Source organism: Bison bison, unplaced genomic scaffold, assembly GCF_000754665.1.
Source record: "Bison bison bison isolate TAMUID 2011002044 unplaced genomic scaffold, Bison_UMD1.0 scf7180017864518, whole genome shotgun sequence".
Classification (NCBI taxonomy): domain Eukaryota; kingdom Metazoa; phylum Chordata; class Mammalia; order Artiodactyla; family Bovidae; genus Bison; species Bison bison.
Window position 1 is genome coordinate 3,068,277 of NW_011495071.1, and position 14,224 is coordinate 3,082,500.

At 44.6% G+C, this 14,224-nt stretch overlaps 1 protein-coding gene across 7 annotated transcripts in view; it reads right to left on the bottom strand.

The window, feature by feature from the left end:
• Positions 1 to 6,769: 6,769 nt before the first annotated feature.
• The window catches only part of USP28 (ubiquitin specific peptidase 28), a 65,488-nt gene continuing 58,033 nt past the window's right edge, over positions 6,770 to 14,224 (bottom strand). For 6 of the 7 annotated variants that reach the window (XM_010830356.1, XM_010830353.1, XM_010830355.1 and 3 more), the window contains 7 exons: positions 13,912 to 14,007; positions 13,044 to 13,222; positions 12,869 to 12,947; positions 11,377 to 11,456; positions 10,720 to 10,843; positions 9,101 to 9,296; positions 6,770 to 7,996 (listed from right to left, as the gene is read on the bottom strand). In XM_010830356.1, coding sequence (XP_010828658.1) covers positions 7,821 to 7,996; positions 9,101 to 9,296; positions 10,720 to 10,843; positions 11,377 to 11,456; positions 12,869 to 12,947; positions 13,044 to 13,222; positions 13,912 to 14,007 — 930 coding nt within the window. In that variant the 3' untranslated portion in view covers positions 6,770 to 7,820. The remainder of the gene's footprint in view (positions 7,997 to 9,100; positions 9,297 to 10,719; positions 10,844 to 11,376; positions 11,457 to 12,868; positions 12,948 to 13,043; positions 13,223 to 13,911; positions 14,008 to 14,224) is intronic. The other variant, XM_010830357.1, reaches the window with a different exon arrangement.

Sequence of the window (14,224 nt, forward strand, 5' to 3'; positions counted from 1 at the left end):
TGACCCTAGGAAGATCCCTGGCATGGCTGTGCCCAAGGACTGCCCAACATGGGCATATACCTGAAAAGAATTGTCAGCTTCCTGGAAATACCTTTTACTATATGACTCACATCATAAATCCCTTACATTTTAATCCAAGTGTCAGATGACCTACCTAGGCTGTAGCTACCAATAAAGTCCCTTTCACAACAATGACCCCAGTTCCTTTGCTTGTCCCCCTTTCCTGACCATCCGCCCCAAATCTTCCCTAGGAATTTCTGCAGGTCCTCAAGAGGAAGCCTCCTGCTTGCTCGTAAACCCGCTCATCAGCTGAAATTACCCTGCAAACTCGCCCTCTTCCTTTCACTACCATCTGCCTCCCACTCCCCTAATTGGCTAAGAGTCACCACTGACCCTATCGACAATTCCCACAGGAGAACAACTAAGCGTGATGGTCCCAATGTCCTCACACAGATCGCTTCTTCAAGTTCAAAGGCACCTTTGCTCACAGGACCCAGGAGACCCTCCCTCCACACACTGGTGGGGCACTTTGCCCTGAGGCTGTACTGTTTGTGTTCAGATGCTTCTCCTCTAATGAAGAGCCCTGGCCTAGCCCTGGCATCTTGAGGTACCCATTGCTCAACAAGAATATGCACATACCAACACAAGAATAAACCGTTTGCCAGCGTAGCCCATATCAGTTCCCTTTATTTTTTCTGAGGAAATGAGTCTGCCCTGGTGCAGCTTTGTCTGCAGTACCTGACTCACATACCTTCTCACCCAGAATAACATCCTGTAGGGATCGGTTTCTCCAGAAAGCTCTTTTCCCTTTTACATATATCCTTTTGTATATGTTCACTTCACATACACAGATCTAAAAGCCTTAGGTAAATGAATTTTTCAGTATAAAAGGGGATTGCATCAAATTTGTATTCTGGCCTTCTCTGGTTTTGATGCCCATTTTATCAACTATCCTTTCTCGATTACATTTCAAAGATCTCGAGGCCAAGTTTCAATCAGGCTGCTGCTGCTAAGTCACTTCAGTTGTGTCCAACTCTGTGCGATCCCATAGACGGCAGCCCACCAGGCTCTCCCGTCCCTGGGATTCTCCAGGCAAGAACAGTGGAGTAGGTTGCCATTTCCTTCTCCAATGCATGAAAGTGAAAAGTGAAAGGGAAGTCGCCCAGTCGTGTCCGACTCTTCGAGACCCCATGGACTGCAGCCTACTAGGCTCCTCCGTCCATGGGATTTTCCAGGCAAGAGTACTGGAGTGGGGTGCCATCGAAGCTCAAATAGCCAAGAGTTGTCCTTGGATCCCATAGGATCTACAAGGAGGACCCATGTCATCATTCATCCATCTCTTTGAACAAATGTTACTGTCCACCTACCACATCCCAGGCATTGTGCTAGCAACCAGGAGTAAGACAAAACTTGTCCCTGCCCCTCATCTAGGCAATTAGGGGACACAAATATTGACAGGGAGTCACATCAGTGGAAATTGTAATTGTGACAGACTTTACAAACTTGGAAAGGTACATGGTTCCATGGGCTTCCCTGGTAGCTTGGTGATGAAGAATCCACCTGCCAATGCAGGAGACATGGGTTTGATCCCTGGGTGGGGAAGATCCCTTAGAGAAGGAAATGGCAACCCACTCCAGTATTCTTGCCTGGGAAATCCCATGGACAGAGGAGCCCGGCAGGCCACAGTCTGTGGTGTTGCAAGAGAGTCGGACATGACCGAGTGATTAAACACCACCACCACATAGTTCTATATGATCATGCAATAGGAGGACTTTAACCTAGTCAGGTTCGATGAGTGGGTACCCTAAGGAAATGGTAACTGGCTAAAAGCTAAAGGGTGGACAGCAGTTCTAGATGGAAATAGAAGAAAGTGTAAGGCAAGGCTGGTGAAGTAGGAAGGAACCAGACCCTGCAGGGCCTGTAAGGCCTGAAGAACGTTATCTGTGTTCTTAGAACCACAGGAAGCCAAGCATGGGGGCTGGGAATAGGAGCTCAGCTGACCTGCAGCAGGAGCCCACCCTACTTTCCTAACACCTAAGGCTATGGTTTTTCCAGTGGTCATGTATGGATGTGAGAGTTGGACTGTGAAGAAAGCTGAGCACCGAAGAATTGATGCTTTTGAACTGTGGTGTTGGAGAAGACTCTTGAGAGTCCCTTGGACTGCAAGGAGATCCAACCAGTCCATTCTGAAGATCAGCCCTGGGATTTCTTTGAAAGGAATGATGCTAAAGCTGAAACTCCAGTACTTTGGCCACCTCATGCAAAGAGTTGACTCAATGAAAAAGACTGATGCTGGGAGGGGTTGGGGGCAGGAGGAGAAGGGGACGACAGAGGATGAGATAGCTGGATGGCATCACTGACTCGATGGATGTGAGTCTGAGTGAACTCCGGGAGTTGGTGATGGACAGGGAGGCCTGGCGTGCTGCGATTCATGGGGTCGCAAAGAGTCGGATACAACTGAGTGACTGAACTGAACTGTCCCTGTGCCATATCCCTGCCACATAGCTGGGTGGGGTTTAAGAATGACAATGCACTTTCACATATCTTGTGCTTTATTTACTGTTATTTTGAGGGTTGGTGTTTTGTTTTTTGAGCTGGGGAGAACAGATATTGTTTTCCTAATGAGGAAATGAAGAATTTAGGCAACATGCCCACAGTGAGTAATTAGCTGGCAGAGACTTGAATCCAAGGTTTGGATGCTGCGGAAGTCTTTCATCACCCCGCTGGTTGCTTCGTGGGGGTGGGCTGCCGACAATCCACCAGAACAAAGGAAAAACCAGCACCCCAGCAGAAGAAGGAAAAAGACCTGTCAGAAAAATCTCGTTCTCTGTGCATTTGTTGGGGTCTAAACAGGGTCTTTGTTGTCAGATAGCTCACCTGCTCCTGCTGGTGGCTTGCAGCCCTCACCCTAATCCCCAGGGTGCAGGTGCTGACGATGTTTTCCATCAGCATGTGATTATGGCTTCCTCTGCAAAGAAAGGGCACAAACTAACATCTGTTAAAAAAAAAGAAAAAAAAAGTCTGTTTTTCTAACTCTCCTTTAAAAAGGACACAAAGGCATTAAACAAAAAAAATTCGGGACTGGAGCAGGCCCTGTTGATTGATTCCCAAGCAGTCAATAGCATGTCATCCCCTGAAGGAAGTCATCTGCATTCTGGACAGAGTCTACTTTTCGAGAAAGAATCTGAGGAAGAAGATGTTTTTCACCTAAAACTGCCACGGTGCTTTTATCTACCTGCTACTTTGTAGGGAAAATAATGAGAAATAAAAATAGAACTCATTAAATCTTAGCTTCAGCTCAGTCTTTTCTCATACATTTGTGGCAAATTAGCATTAAAAACATTTCTTTGTTGTGGTTACACATGGAGAAGTGTGTTGTCATATGTATGAAAAACAGAAAGGGACATCAATCAATTAAGGTTTCAAGCCAAAAGCTTTTATTATGTGCAAGGCATTTTAAGAAAATAACTCAGGGACTTGCCAAACTTAATGCAGTTAGAATTTGATGAGTTCCGTGTTATCTTCTCCACTGGCCTTCCTTTGAATGGTGAACATTTCACCATTTGCAAAGAAGGCATTCCAGGAAGTTCCTGTTAAAATATTCATTTGTTACCCTTCTGAGCCTCTGGGACTAGCTCTAAGGGGAAAGTCGCAAGGGTGAGACACATTTTGGAATGGGAGGAAAATCAGAAATAGATCCATGGGCTTCTGGACTGGAGGTGTGTCTTAGCAGCTAGGGTTAGGGTAATACAACTGTTTAGTCGTTGGCCTCTGATGAAGAACTGAAAGAAACTGGAATCACACTCCACTCTACTAATTGATGGATTTATTTTTAAAGCCAGGTGTTCTTGCTACCTTGTCCATATTTATAGTTGCCCAGAATTTTGAATAGTACCTCAAAGCTAAATCCAATGGGCGACATATGCCTTGGGTTCTTCAGGAAGCCCTGTTTGCTGGACAGAGGAGCCTGGTGGGCTACAGTCCTTAAGGCCTGCAAAGAGCTGGACACGAGTGCATTGACTTAGTACTAGTACTCACTCTAAAGACAGGGGCTCACCACTCCTGCTAGGAAGTAAACTGGTGGTCAGCCTTCACACAGCCCGCCTAAGAGAAGCACCCAGACTCATCAGGGAGGATTCCTGGAAGGGAATTCACAACAGTTGGGAGCACTGTGATGTCTCCACCCTTCCTTGTGACGGGGGCGGCAGGGAGATGGACCACAGGAGAACCACTCACAGATGCAGCTGCTCCCAGCAGGAAAGACGGTATCTGAAACGTACGCATCCCACCCTGCTGAGTGGCGCAAACTCCTGGTGGCCGAGGCACAGAGGAGGGTGCCTGAACAGCACTGGAGCAGCCGGCGGCAGGGGGCGGGCTGGCTTGGATGGGGCGAGGCAGCAGCACCAGCCCCCCTGCCTTTGACTGGTGCATGGATGGCTAAGTTTTCTGTAACCTGAATGGGTGCTGGGGAAGGCAGCCTGGGTGGCACTGTCCGGAGCACTGCTGGAAGGTGGGAGTGGCGAGAGCAGGAGCTGAGAGGATTGGGAGAGGTCAGTCAGAAAGTCCCAAAGCTGCACCAGGGAATGATGTGGAGGTTTTGCACAGGGTTCTCTTTAGAACCGTAAAATAGCCAACACAAGAGCTAGTAATTGGATTCCTGCCATAAAAAAAAGCCAAGAAATTATTTTTTAAAACATTGATTGATTGATTTGCTGTAGTGGGTCTTGGTTATGGCATGCGGCCTCTAATTGTCCAACCCAATCAGGGAATTGGTGTTTTCAAACTGTGGCACTGGAGAAGACTGTAGAGAGTCCCTTGGACTGCATGGAGATCAAACCAGTCCATCCTAAAGGAAATCAACCCTGAATATTCATTGGAAGGACTGATGCTGAAGCTGAAGCTCCAATACTTTGGCCACCTGATGCGAAGAGCCGACTCATTGGAAAAGACCCTGATGCTGGGAAAGACTGAAGGCAGGAGGAGATGACAGAGGATGAGATGGTTGGACTGCATCCCCAACTCAATGGACATGAGTTTGAGCAAACTCCGGGAGATGGTGAAGGACAGGGAAGCCTGATGTGCTGTAGTCCATGGGGTCGCAGAGTCGGACATGACTGAGTGACTGAACGATAGTTCTTAAAAGAGCTAACAAAGCCCAACAGAAAAGGATTGCAATGCCAGTTAACCAGGGACAGGTGAATCCCAGTCTCCAGGGAAGTCATGGAGAAGTCATGTAACCTGCCCAAACTCTTGAATCATTCCAGGTCAAGGGTCAGGTTGGTTCTTTTCCCACCTTGTCCCCAACATCCCTTCCGCTCATCCTTCTTTTTCACAACCCTTGAAATAAGTAAAACCATTCTTAGCCTGAGGCACTTTCCTGACCCTAAAAGAAATCTAGCAATACCTAAGGCAGTCCCAGCACCCTGCTGGGTGGTCTGAGCAGATCCACCTCTACAGATGTCCAGCTGTTCCTTTCTTCACCAACTACAGATTTTCAAAAGCTGATCAGGAAATAACTAATGTGAAAAGGCACAAAGCAGTCGAGTAGTTGTTAATAACACAGGTTATGACATGAGACACACCAAGGACAAGTGTCCTGGCTCCACTACCTAGGACACCTGTGACCTTGGGCAAGCCAACAGTCCTCATTATCATCCCAGGGTTGTTACATAACTGTGCACAGCACTCAGTAATGACAGGGATTTAAAAGCAAAAGGCAAATGGTAAATAGTAAAAGCCTTCCCAGGTAGCACTAACAGTAAAGAACCCACCTGCCAATGCCAAGAGACGTGGGTTTGCTCCCTGTATTGGGAAGATCCCCTGGAGGAGGAAATGGCAACCCACTCCAGTATTCTTGCCTGGAGAATCCCATAGACACAGGAGTCTGGAGGGTTACAGTCCATGGGGTCGCAAAGAGTCAGACATGACTGAAGCGACTTAGCACACACACAATCAATGAGTAAGAAAATTAATCAATTCCCCATGAAAAAAATCTTTGCAGTGAGCTTTAAAACACAAAAGCACCTCTGAATATCTGTAAAAGATGGCTTAACCATTCATTTGACCAAAATATAAAATATTCAGCTTCAAGAAAAACTTTTTTGCCTTCTGAATCAAATTACGATGTGAATACACTCAAGTGCAATGCAACAGCAAATGAGAGGAAATCAGACACCACTAGGCGTTGCTCAAGAAGTGACTTGCCTTTGTGAAATGGAGTATCCCCTGCCCTATCTAGAAAGGAGGTCACAGCCAGCTGTGGTTCAAGGCCTCCAAATGTCCGTTTCTGAGCCCAGAGGGCCCGAACAGGGAGAACAATGCCCCCAGACAGCTGAGATGCATAGGAAAGGAATGAGTTCAGTGAGCCCAGATGCTTGCACCTTCCCATAGAGAAGAGCGCTGAACTCCTTGTGATAGCTGGTTTTCCTTAATTATCAGTAATCTTTGATGTTCAGACTATCTACCTCTCTTTGGTACAAACTTCTATATAACCTGACTCCTTTCCCCGTCGCCTCCTTGGAGCAGTTTCTCGGGGCTACTTGAGAGGCTGCCTCCCAGGCTTGAAGTTCTAAAAATTCCCACCGAATAAAACCTCTCTCTGCTTTCAGGTTGTGACTACTTTTAGTTGACACTTTTCATTCCCATCAAGCTTCTTAACCCTTTAATCTGCTCTTTTCTCTGTAAGAAGAAAAACTGAAACATGAGAAATGCTTACTGAGTCCATCCATTTCCAAAATAGAACATATATAAACAAAGGCCATACTGCATACCAAAGGTAAAACAAATACTTTTATTGCACATTTATAAAATCTGCATAGTCGTAGCAAGTCTTTGACCCTCCCACAATTCCCCTGGTAATCTTTAAAATTTGGTTAAAACACAATACCCAATCTGGAGCCTTCTAAAAATGGTCAACGGGATATTTCTCTCTCTACATATACATATATATATTTTTTTACAAACCCACATCCCCTACTTTTTAAAAGGAAAAAAGGGGGTGGGGTGTCATAATGTTCTTCTGGACCAGCAGCAGCCTCAGCCATGTGTTTTAGCCATTTTCAGATGCTAGAAAAATTTACCTTTAAATAGTTAACAACTCTGAAAATGTGATCTTTAGTCAAGTTTCACAATGCTGCTCTTCCATCTGATGTCCTTAATGCTTTCTCCTGTCTTTCACTCGGGACTGAGTATGAGGTTTTCTGGTTTATTTAAAAATATAAAATAAAATCGAAGGAAGAAAGGAGAGGCAGCCTTCTTTTGACTTTTCAGCCTCTTACTGCCACATGACCTTATGTTCTACCCACATGTGAAAGGGTGGTGGCTCATCAACAACCTATTTTTTTCATCTCCTGTCAAGAGCCGGGCAACAACCCATTTTTTTCATCTCCTCCCTTGCAGCTAATTTTTTTTAATGTCATCTGTATCTGATAAAATAACGAGTAGCTGTTCATACAGTTCAGGTCCTGATGAATCACCCTTTTAGTCTGCTGTCAAAAATACTGATGCCTGAAGGATACTCTGAGGCTCAGAAAAACCCAGGCTGTCTTGCAGGGACAAGAGACATTTCAGGGCTTCTGCCACAAATCAATGCCTTAATACACTGGTTTCTGCCTTTTTTCGTGAAATTGCTTCTATGATTCTGTACCTAAAAAGTGCAGTTTTATTTTCAACCCTTCTTTACACACACAGCATAGTTAGGATCTCGATCTGAGTCTCACTTTCCCACCTAATCCCTTTCCCAGGGTAAACACTGTGACAACAGACTTCTGTGCAACAGACGGTCAACCAAAGACCAGGCTGGGTCTTAAACACGTGGGGGCTTATTTCACTGTCACAGCTGACACTCCTTGAATTGACTCCATGACAGCTGCAAATCGGCTACAAAGGTCATAGGGAGAATTGGGCCGAATAGTTGGAGGCTCCTTTAAGACAATGATTTCTGCAGAAGGATCTAGAAGTCTGGGTAGAAACTCCCCTAAGCACAGCTGCAGATTTTCTGTGGAGGGAAAATAGATGGTTAGTATACAGCTAAATAAATCTCTTGAGTTAAAACTACTAAGTCTGCAACAACCTCCAAGTTCAAAGCATTGTTCTGGCCAGCTAATGACAAATGACGATTCCTTCAGGCCAAATCAAGAGCAAAGACCTATTTGCCGACTATAGCAGAGTTTTAGGACATTGTTTTAAGGCATCTGACATGCGGCAGGATAACACTATATATTCACTTCATTATGGACATGTCTTCTAATCAATCATCCTTTAAAATTTGAGAAAGTACCATAAATATAATGTGCTGTGAACATACTACTGCCATAAAGATAACGCTGGTCTTATCCTTCAATTAAAATATACCAGTGTGTACATGGCATTAAGTAAAGCTATAACGTCACACACAGTTTAAACAAAAACTGAAAACATTAAAATAAAATTCTTAGCTACTAATTATTATAGATTTTTTCAATAAATATCATAAACTTGAACACTTTGACAAATCACCAGAATATCTTTACATCAGTGAGCAACAAAGAGGCTTCATATTAGGATACATAACAACTTTCTAAGTCAACTAAACTCGCCTAAAAATATCTAGTTTTAGGCTCTCTCTCCAAAATGCTTTGGACAGGCACAAACATCCCATTTACTAATTTATTAACCTTGAAGGCATCACAGTTAATAAAATGTTTATGTCTTGCAACTTCAAGTCACAGGAAAATTTAATTATGGCACTGACAGGTAATCAAGCCGCATAAACAGATTTTTTTTTATATTTAAACTACAAAGTTCAAGTTCAGATTTTGGCAGATGGAAAAGTAACAGCAGTCTAACATTGCTGGAGCACAGTGATATTTTTTTCCAAATAGAGCTGTGTGGCTAGCTGTGGAGGTGATTCAGCAACCAAAGAGGTAAGGGGAGGCTAAGGACAGGGGTTCAGGGTCCTGTTCCTTGTTTCAATACAACAGATGTAATTTTCATGCATTTATATGCTCGGGGATTCCAATCCCTTAAAAAGGTTTGACAACTAGTGCTACAGAGTCCAACTGTCATTTCTAGAACTCTCAGGGGTCTTAGAAATTATTAGCAATGGCAACAAACAACACACCTGCGATATCCTGCCCAAGGTAAGAGCACCAGTGGTTTCTCATGACCTCAATGGCATCCAGGTCATCCTTGGAGATGTCATTATTAATGATAAGGTGAATACAGGGAATGATCAGCTCATTCATCACATTAATACCCTCTGTTACAGAGTGCTCATCATTTGTTTCAAAGAGAGAAGCTGCTTTGGCATTCAGCTCCTATGGATAAAAAACAGTGGGGAAAAAAGTCTCAAAAAGAAGACAAATATTTAAACAAGTAGTTCCCAAACTTCACTGTACATTGGAATTGCCCGGGATCCTTAAAAACCACAGATACCCTAACACACTCATGCTGCTTTGATTGGTATTTGGCTGACCTAGGCACTGGGATTTTTTTCTTTAAATGCCCCCAAGGTGATACGAATGCAGCAAAGCCTCTTACCAAGTGGCCTAAACTTGTAAGTCAAGGTCATATTTAACACCTGCTTCTATCAAAAGACCTATTTGATGGTTCTCACTCTTCACCAAAAATCAAAAATCACCTGCAGAAGACAAGGTGGTGCCCAGGCCCCTCACCAGGAGACTGGTTTAACCGTCTGAAGGAGGCCTGGGCACCAACATGTGAAAGCCCCTTAGGTGATTCTGACACACACCGGGAACTGAGAGCCAGAGACGGAAAGAAGCCAAATCCTTATTACTGCCTTCCTGTGGCAGCTGAGCAGGACGTTCAAAACATAATCTCTATTTGGTGATTTAAAAAATAAAAGCACTTGCGGTCCATCAAATCTACAAGGCTCCCTTTTCAGCTTCAAAGTGCCCTGCCATATCTACAACTGACACAGGAATCCAAGTATAATAAGAAAATGAAGCTTCTGAGATACATACATGTCACAACTTAATCTCTTCCATCTGGCATTAACGAGAGGTAGTGGCAGAAATGCGGGCCTGACTGCTCCTTGGTGGAGGGTGATCCTGCTGGGTGGCAGGGAGGCCCAATGCAAGCTTAGCCTGAGGTTAAGCCGCTTCTGCAGTTTTCTGAAGACAAGCACCTGGAGGGACCCCTGGGGAGGCAGACAGACTATGGGTGCGCCTTCCCACACAGCAGCCAAGTGCAAAACGACCGGGCTAGATCTCCTGTGGTTTATGACAAGAATGTTAACAGAATGGCAGGATCAATCCTTATGGTTCAAACCTTTTAAAAACTGGAGTCTCTTTAGACATCACTAAAGCTTCTCATCTACTAGCTTATTAATTAGGGAACATAGAAAACACATGTTTATTATATGCTTACTGTGTGCCAGGCACAGAGAAAGGCTGACTAAGAAGAGGGTCTATGCTCAAGGAACTCACCATCTAGCAGAGAGGCATGTGATATATAAGCTGTGATGCGGCACACATGAAGAGCACCAAAAAGGGGAGATGAGGTTCTCACCTAACTTCTATCAGGGGCGGAAGAAGAATGATGTTCACTGGAGTAACTTAATCTGTTTCAATGTAGAACTACTCTTGAGGGTTTAGAACAATCTAAAACCTGCAGGAGGTTTTTTTTGTTTTATGTTATATTTCTTCCTGGCTTCTAGGAACAGAGGTAAATAAATACAATAAAACACAAAAATTGTCAGGCTTTATACAGAGTACACACCAGAAGGCATTTTCTTCGGTATAAAGCGATCACCGACTCCTTTACGCCCCGCTGGGGCCCCTTCATCAGCAGAGTGGCATTACTTTGGTAGGCATACACCAGGTAGGAAAGCGCTTCTTGGTACCTGAGAAAGTTATCGATGAAAAACAGCTCAGTGCTCCTTTCCCAAACCCAGGGCTTAGTCCCCATCGCTCTCTAATACAAGAATGGAACCGGCTACAGGGATGGAAAAGTCTTAAGCATGGAGGCAGCATGGTGCAGGTGGAAAAGAGGGCCAAAGACCACAGCCAGCCTCAGCTCCTCTGCAAACTGGCCGAGAAGCTCAAGGCAAATCATGGCACTTCCCTGGACTTCTGTTTCTCCCAACTCTACAACAAGGAAGTGGACGAGAGGCTCACTACAGTCCACACTGACTCTAAAATTCATTTTCTGAGTTCATTTTCATTTATCACGAAGAAAATTGGCCATTATATCTCTCAACCAAGAAATCTATCATTATATAAAAGATGAAGATACATGTTTGATGTTCAGTGCAAACGTGAAGCAGAACACTGAAAAAGGTAGCGACACGGTGGGGGTGTGGAAGGGGCTGTGGTCCTTAGAGTTCCTGGTGGGCATCCACAACCAGTACGCTCGGCAACATGAGTCGCCACTTACTTTCCTTTCTGATAGAGTTCCAGGCCTGTCAGCAGATACACAGACACCTTTCGAAACAAACTGTAATCTTCATGCCACTTCTGAAAAGGAATGACAGCCATTCATGATTATGACCAAAACTACTTCTACCCTTTTCCCCACAGCAAGTTTCAAACTCAGTACTAATACTTACGGAGCTCATATGGCCCAGCACAAAAACAGGAGACACAAAAGCTTTCAGATAATAAAGTAATGGACATTTATGATAAAAGTCTACCGCTGACCTTAATTTTCCATGTCCTGTTCCTGCCGCCGAGCAACAGAAATATTCACTTCACATGAGCTTTAGAATTTCGGATCTTAACTTCCAACACCCACGCCAAAGTCATTCAGCTCTGGTCTGAATGAATGGCCTCCCGAGTTCTGAGGAAGCCATTCAGATGAGGGAAGACAGAAGGTCAAGGCCGCTCCAATTTCAGGAACAACACTAACCTTGCTGGGGGGGTGGGGGGTGGGGGCCAGGGGCGATGAGTAGGGCACACCGAGGTGGCACACAACAGTGTCGTACCTACATGATGTGTTTTGTTTTTGGAAATCTGTAGTCAAGCGTGCATTTTAATGCATAAAAATTTAGTTTTGAATACAGAAATATTAGAAAACTGTATTATTTAAAGCAAACCAAAACCACGAAGTCACGAATTATATTGCCTAGGACAAGGCTGCTGCTGCTGCTAAGTCGCTTCAGTCATGTCCGACCCTGTACGACCCCATAGACAGCAGCCCACCAGGCTCCCCCGTCCCTGGGATTCTCCAGGCAAGAACACTGGATTGGGTTGCCATTTCCTTCTCCAATGCATGAAAGGGAAAAGTGAAAGTGAAGTCGCTCAGTCGTGTCTGACTCTTAGCGACCCCATGGACTGCAGCCTACCAGGCTCCTCCGTCCATGGGATTTTCCAGGCAAGAGTACTGGAGTGGGGTGCTACTGCCTTCTCTAAAGTGAGTATTTAAGGGAAATGAAGTGCTGATCAGCTGAAGAGAAGAATGGCATAAAGAAACTGGCCATTCAAAGGGTTAAGAAAAGATCATTCATTCTGACTCAGCTTTTTTTGAAAGGTGGTGGGAGTCTTGGCGATAATATAAAATTGTTTGCTTTATAGCTTATAAAGTTTATTAATATTACTACAAGTTGTACAAATTGGATTATAAATATATTGGTGCATATGTATAATTTACTATACGAGGAGGAACATATTGGAGAAGGAAATGGCAACCCACTCCAGTATTCTTGCCTGGAGAATCCCATGGACGGAGGAGTTTGGCAGGCTACAGTCCGTACGGTCACAAAGAGTTGGACACCACTGAAGTGACTTAGCACGCACGAGAAGAACACATAAATGACAGCCCCAAATGTTTCAACAGCTTGGCCTCCTTACCTTTTTGTTTGTTTTTTAATTGTTAGGGTTGCCTTAGAAATTTATATGTTTGCTTTGTAGACGTAAAGAGAAGACCTCACCTTGTACTCTTCCATATTCATGTCATCTGGACCAATCTCCTTCAGTTTTGCTTGAGCCACCTTCATAATACTGATCGATCTGTGGACAAAGTTAAGAAAGCAATGACCATTTCCCCTCCAGAGGACTAAGTCAACATAGAAGGAAGGGTGGTTCACCGAAGTACTCCCTTCTCACCTTTCATCATAGCTAAGGTTTTTATCGGCAAATTGTTCCAGAAGGGTCCGCTCTACTACCCTTTTAGGCGCTTCATTTTGGAAGAAGTAGATGAGCACGTGCTGAAGACGAGGATCACTGTGAGAGGTGGGGGTCTCCTTGGCGAGCTGGTAGAGCCTGGAGTACTCTTCATGGAATGCCTATTGAAGACAGAACTGGTAGTCAGAAAAGGGGGCATGGTGGGCTTATACACACAGAAACCGCTGCCTAAGGGGGTTTTCATCACTCTAAGAAGACTTCTAAGAAGTTCTTATTGAGGAATGACAGAGGCAACTGGAGCCTATAATCTCTTTGCCTTTCAAAAAAGAACAAAACTCCTCTAGCACCAGAGACATCCTGTACTCACAAGAAAATCATTTTCCTCATACAGTGCTCAGAAAAACAAAAGTTTTAATTGTTTCAGGCGTTTATCTTTGAGTACCAAGGACCTGAAATTTAAAAATCCAAATGTATTTTTCTTAAATTTTATTCAAACACCTTAAAAAGCATGGCCTACTTTCTTATATTACAGCCTCCAAATTACAAAGGCAAGGTCTCACTCACAGCTTTATTAATAGGCACCTCCTAAGAACCAGGAGGTTACTCCAGGCCAGGTGTGACCTGAGCATCGAGGCTGTGTTACTGCCACGAGAGGAGGAGCCATCAGTGCCGTGGAATGGCTGGGCTGTTGGCCGGGCAGCAAAGGGAGTTTTACGTTTTACTTCAATGAAAGACATTTTTTTAGCATCTGATATAATCAATGCCCCATGATTATGATCCCTGTGGTATAAGGATTAGAATTTAATCCTAATTAAATGAGAATTTAAAAGACAAGACAAAACAGAGATACCTTAATAAGCCCTGCTTCAGACCCATCTCGGTCAAAGGTCTGACGGGCTTTAGCTATGGCCAGGATGACCCCTTGCATGGCAGGGCTCAGCATCACCTACCACAAGAGGACACAAAACACAGAGAGAAAGCAGAGAAGAAGGGTTCAGAAGAAGACTGTGAAAGAAAGGTGAACAGACCGCCGCAGGGAAGTGGGGCAGCGTGCTCCCCGGCCAGCGGCCACTGCAGGGGCAGGCTGGCACACCCCGCTCCACACTAGCGGCCCCTGGCCCTCTGCACGACCACAGACCTTGCCCATGACCAGCTATTCCTAC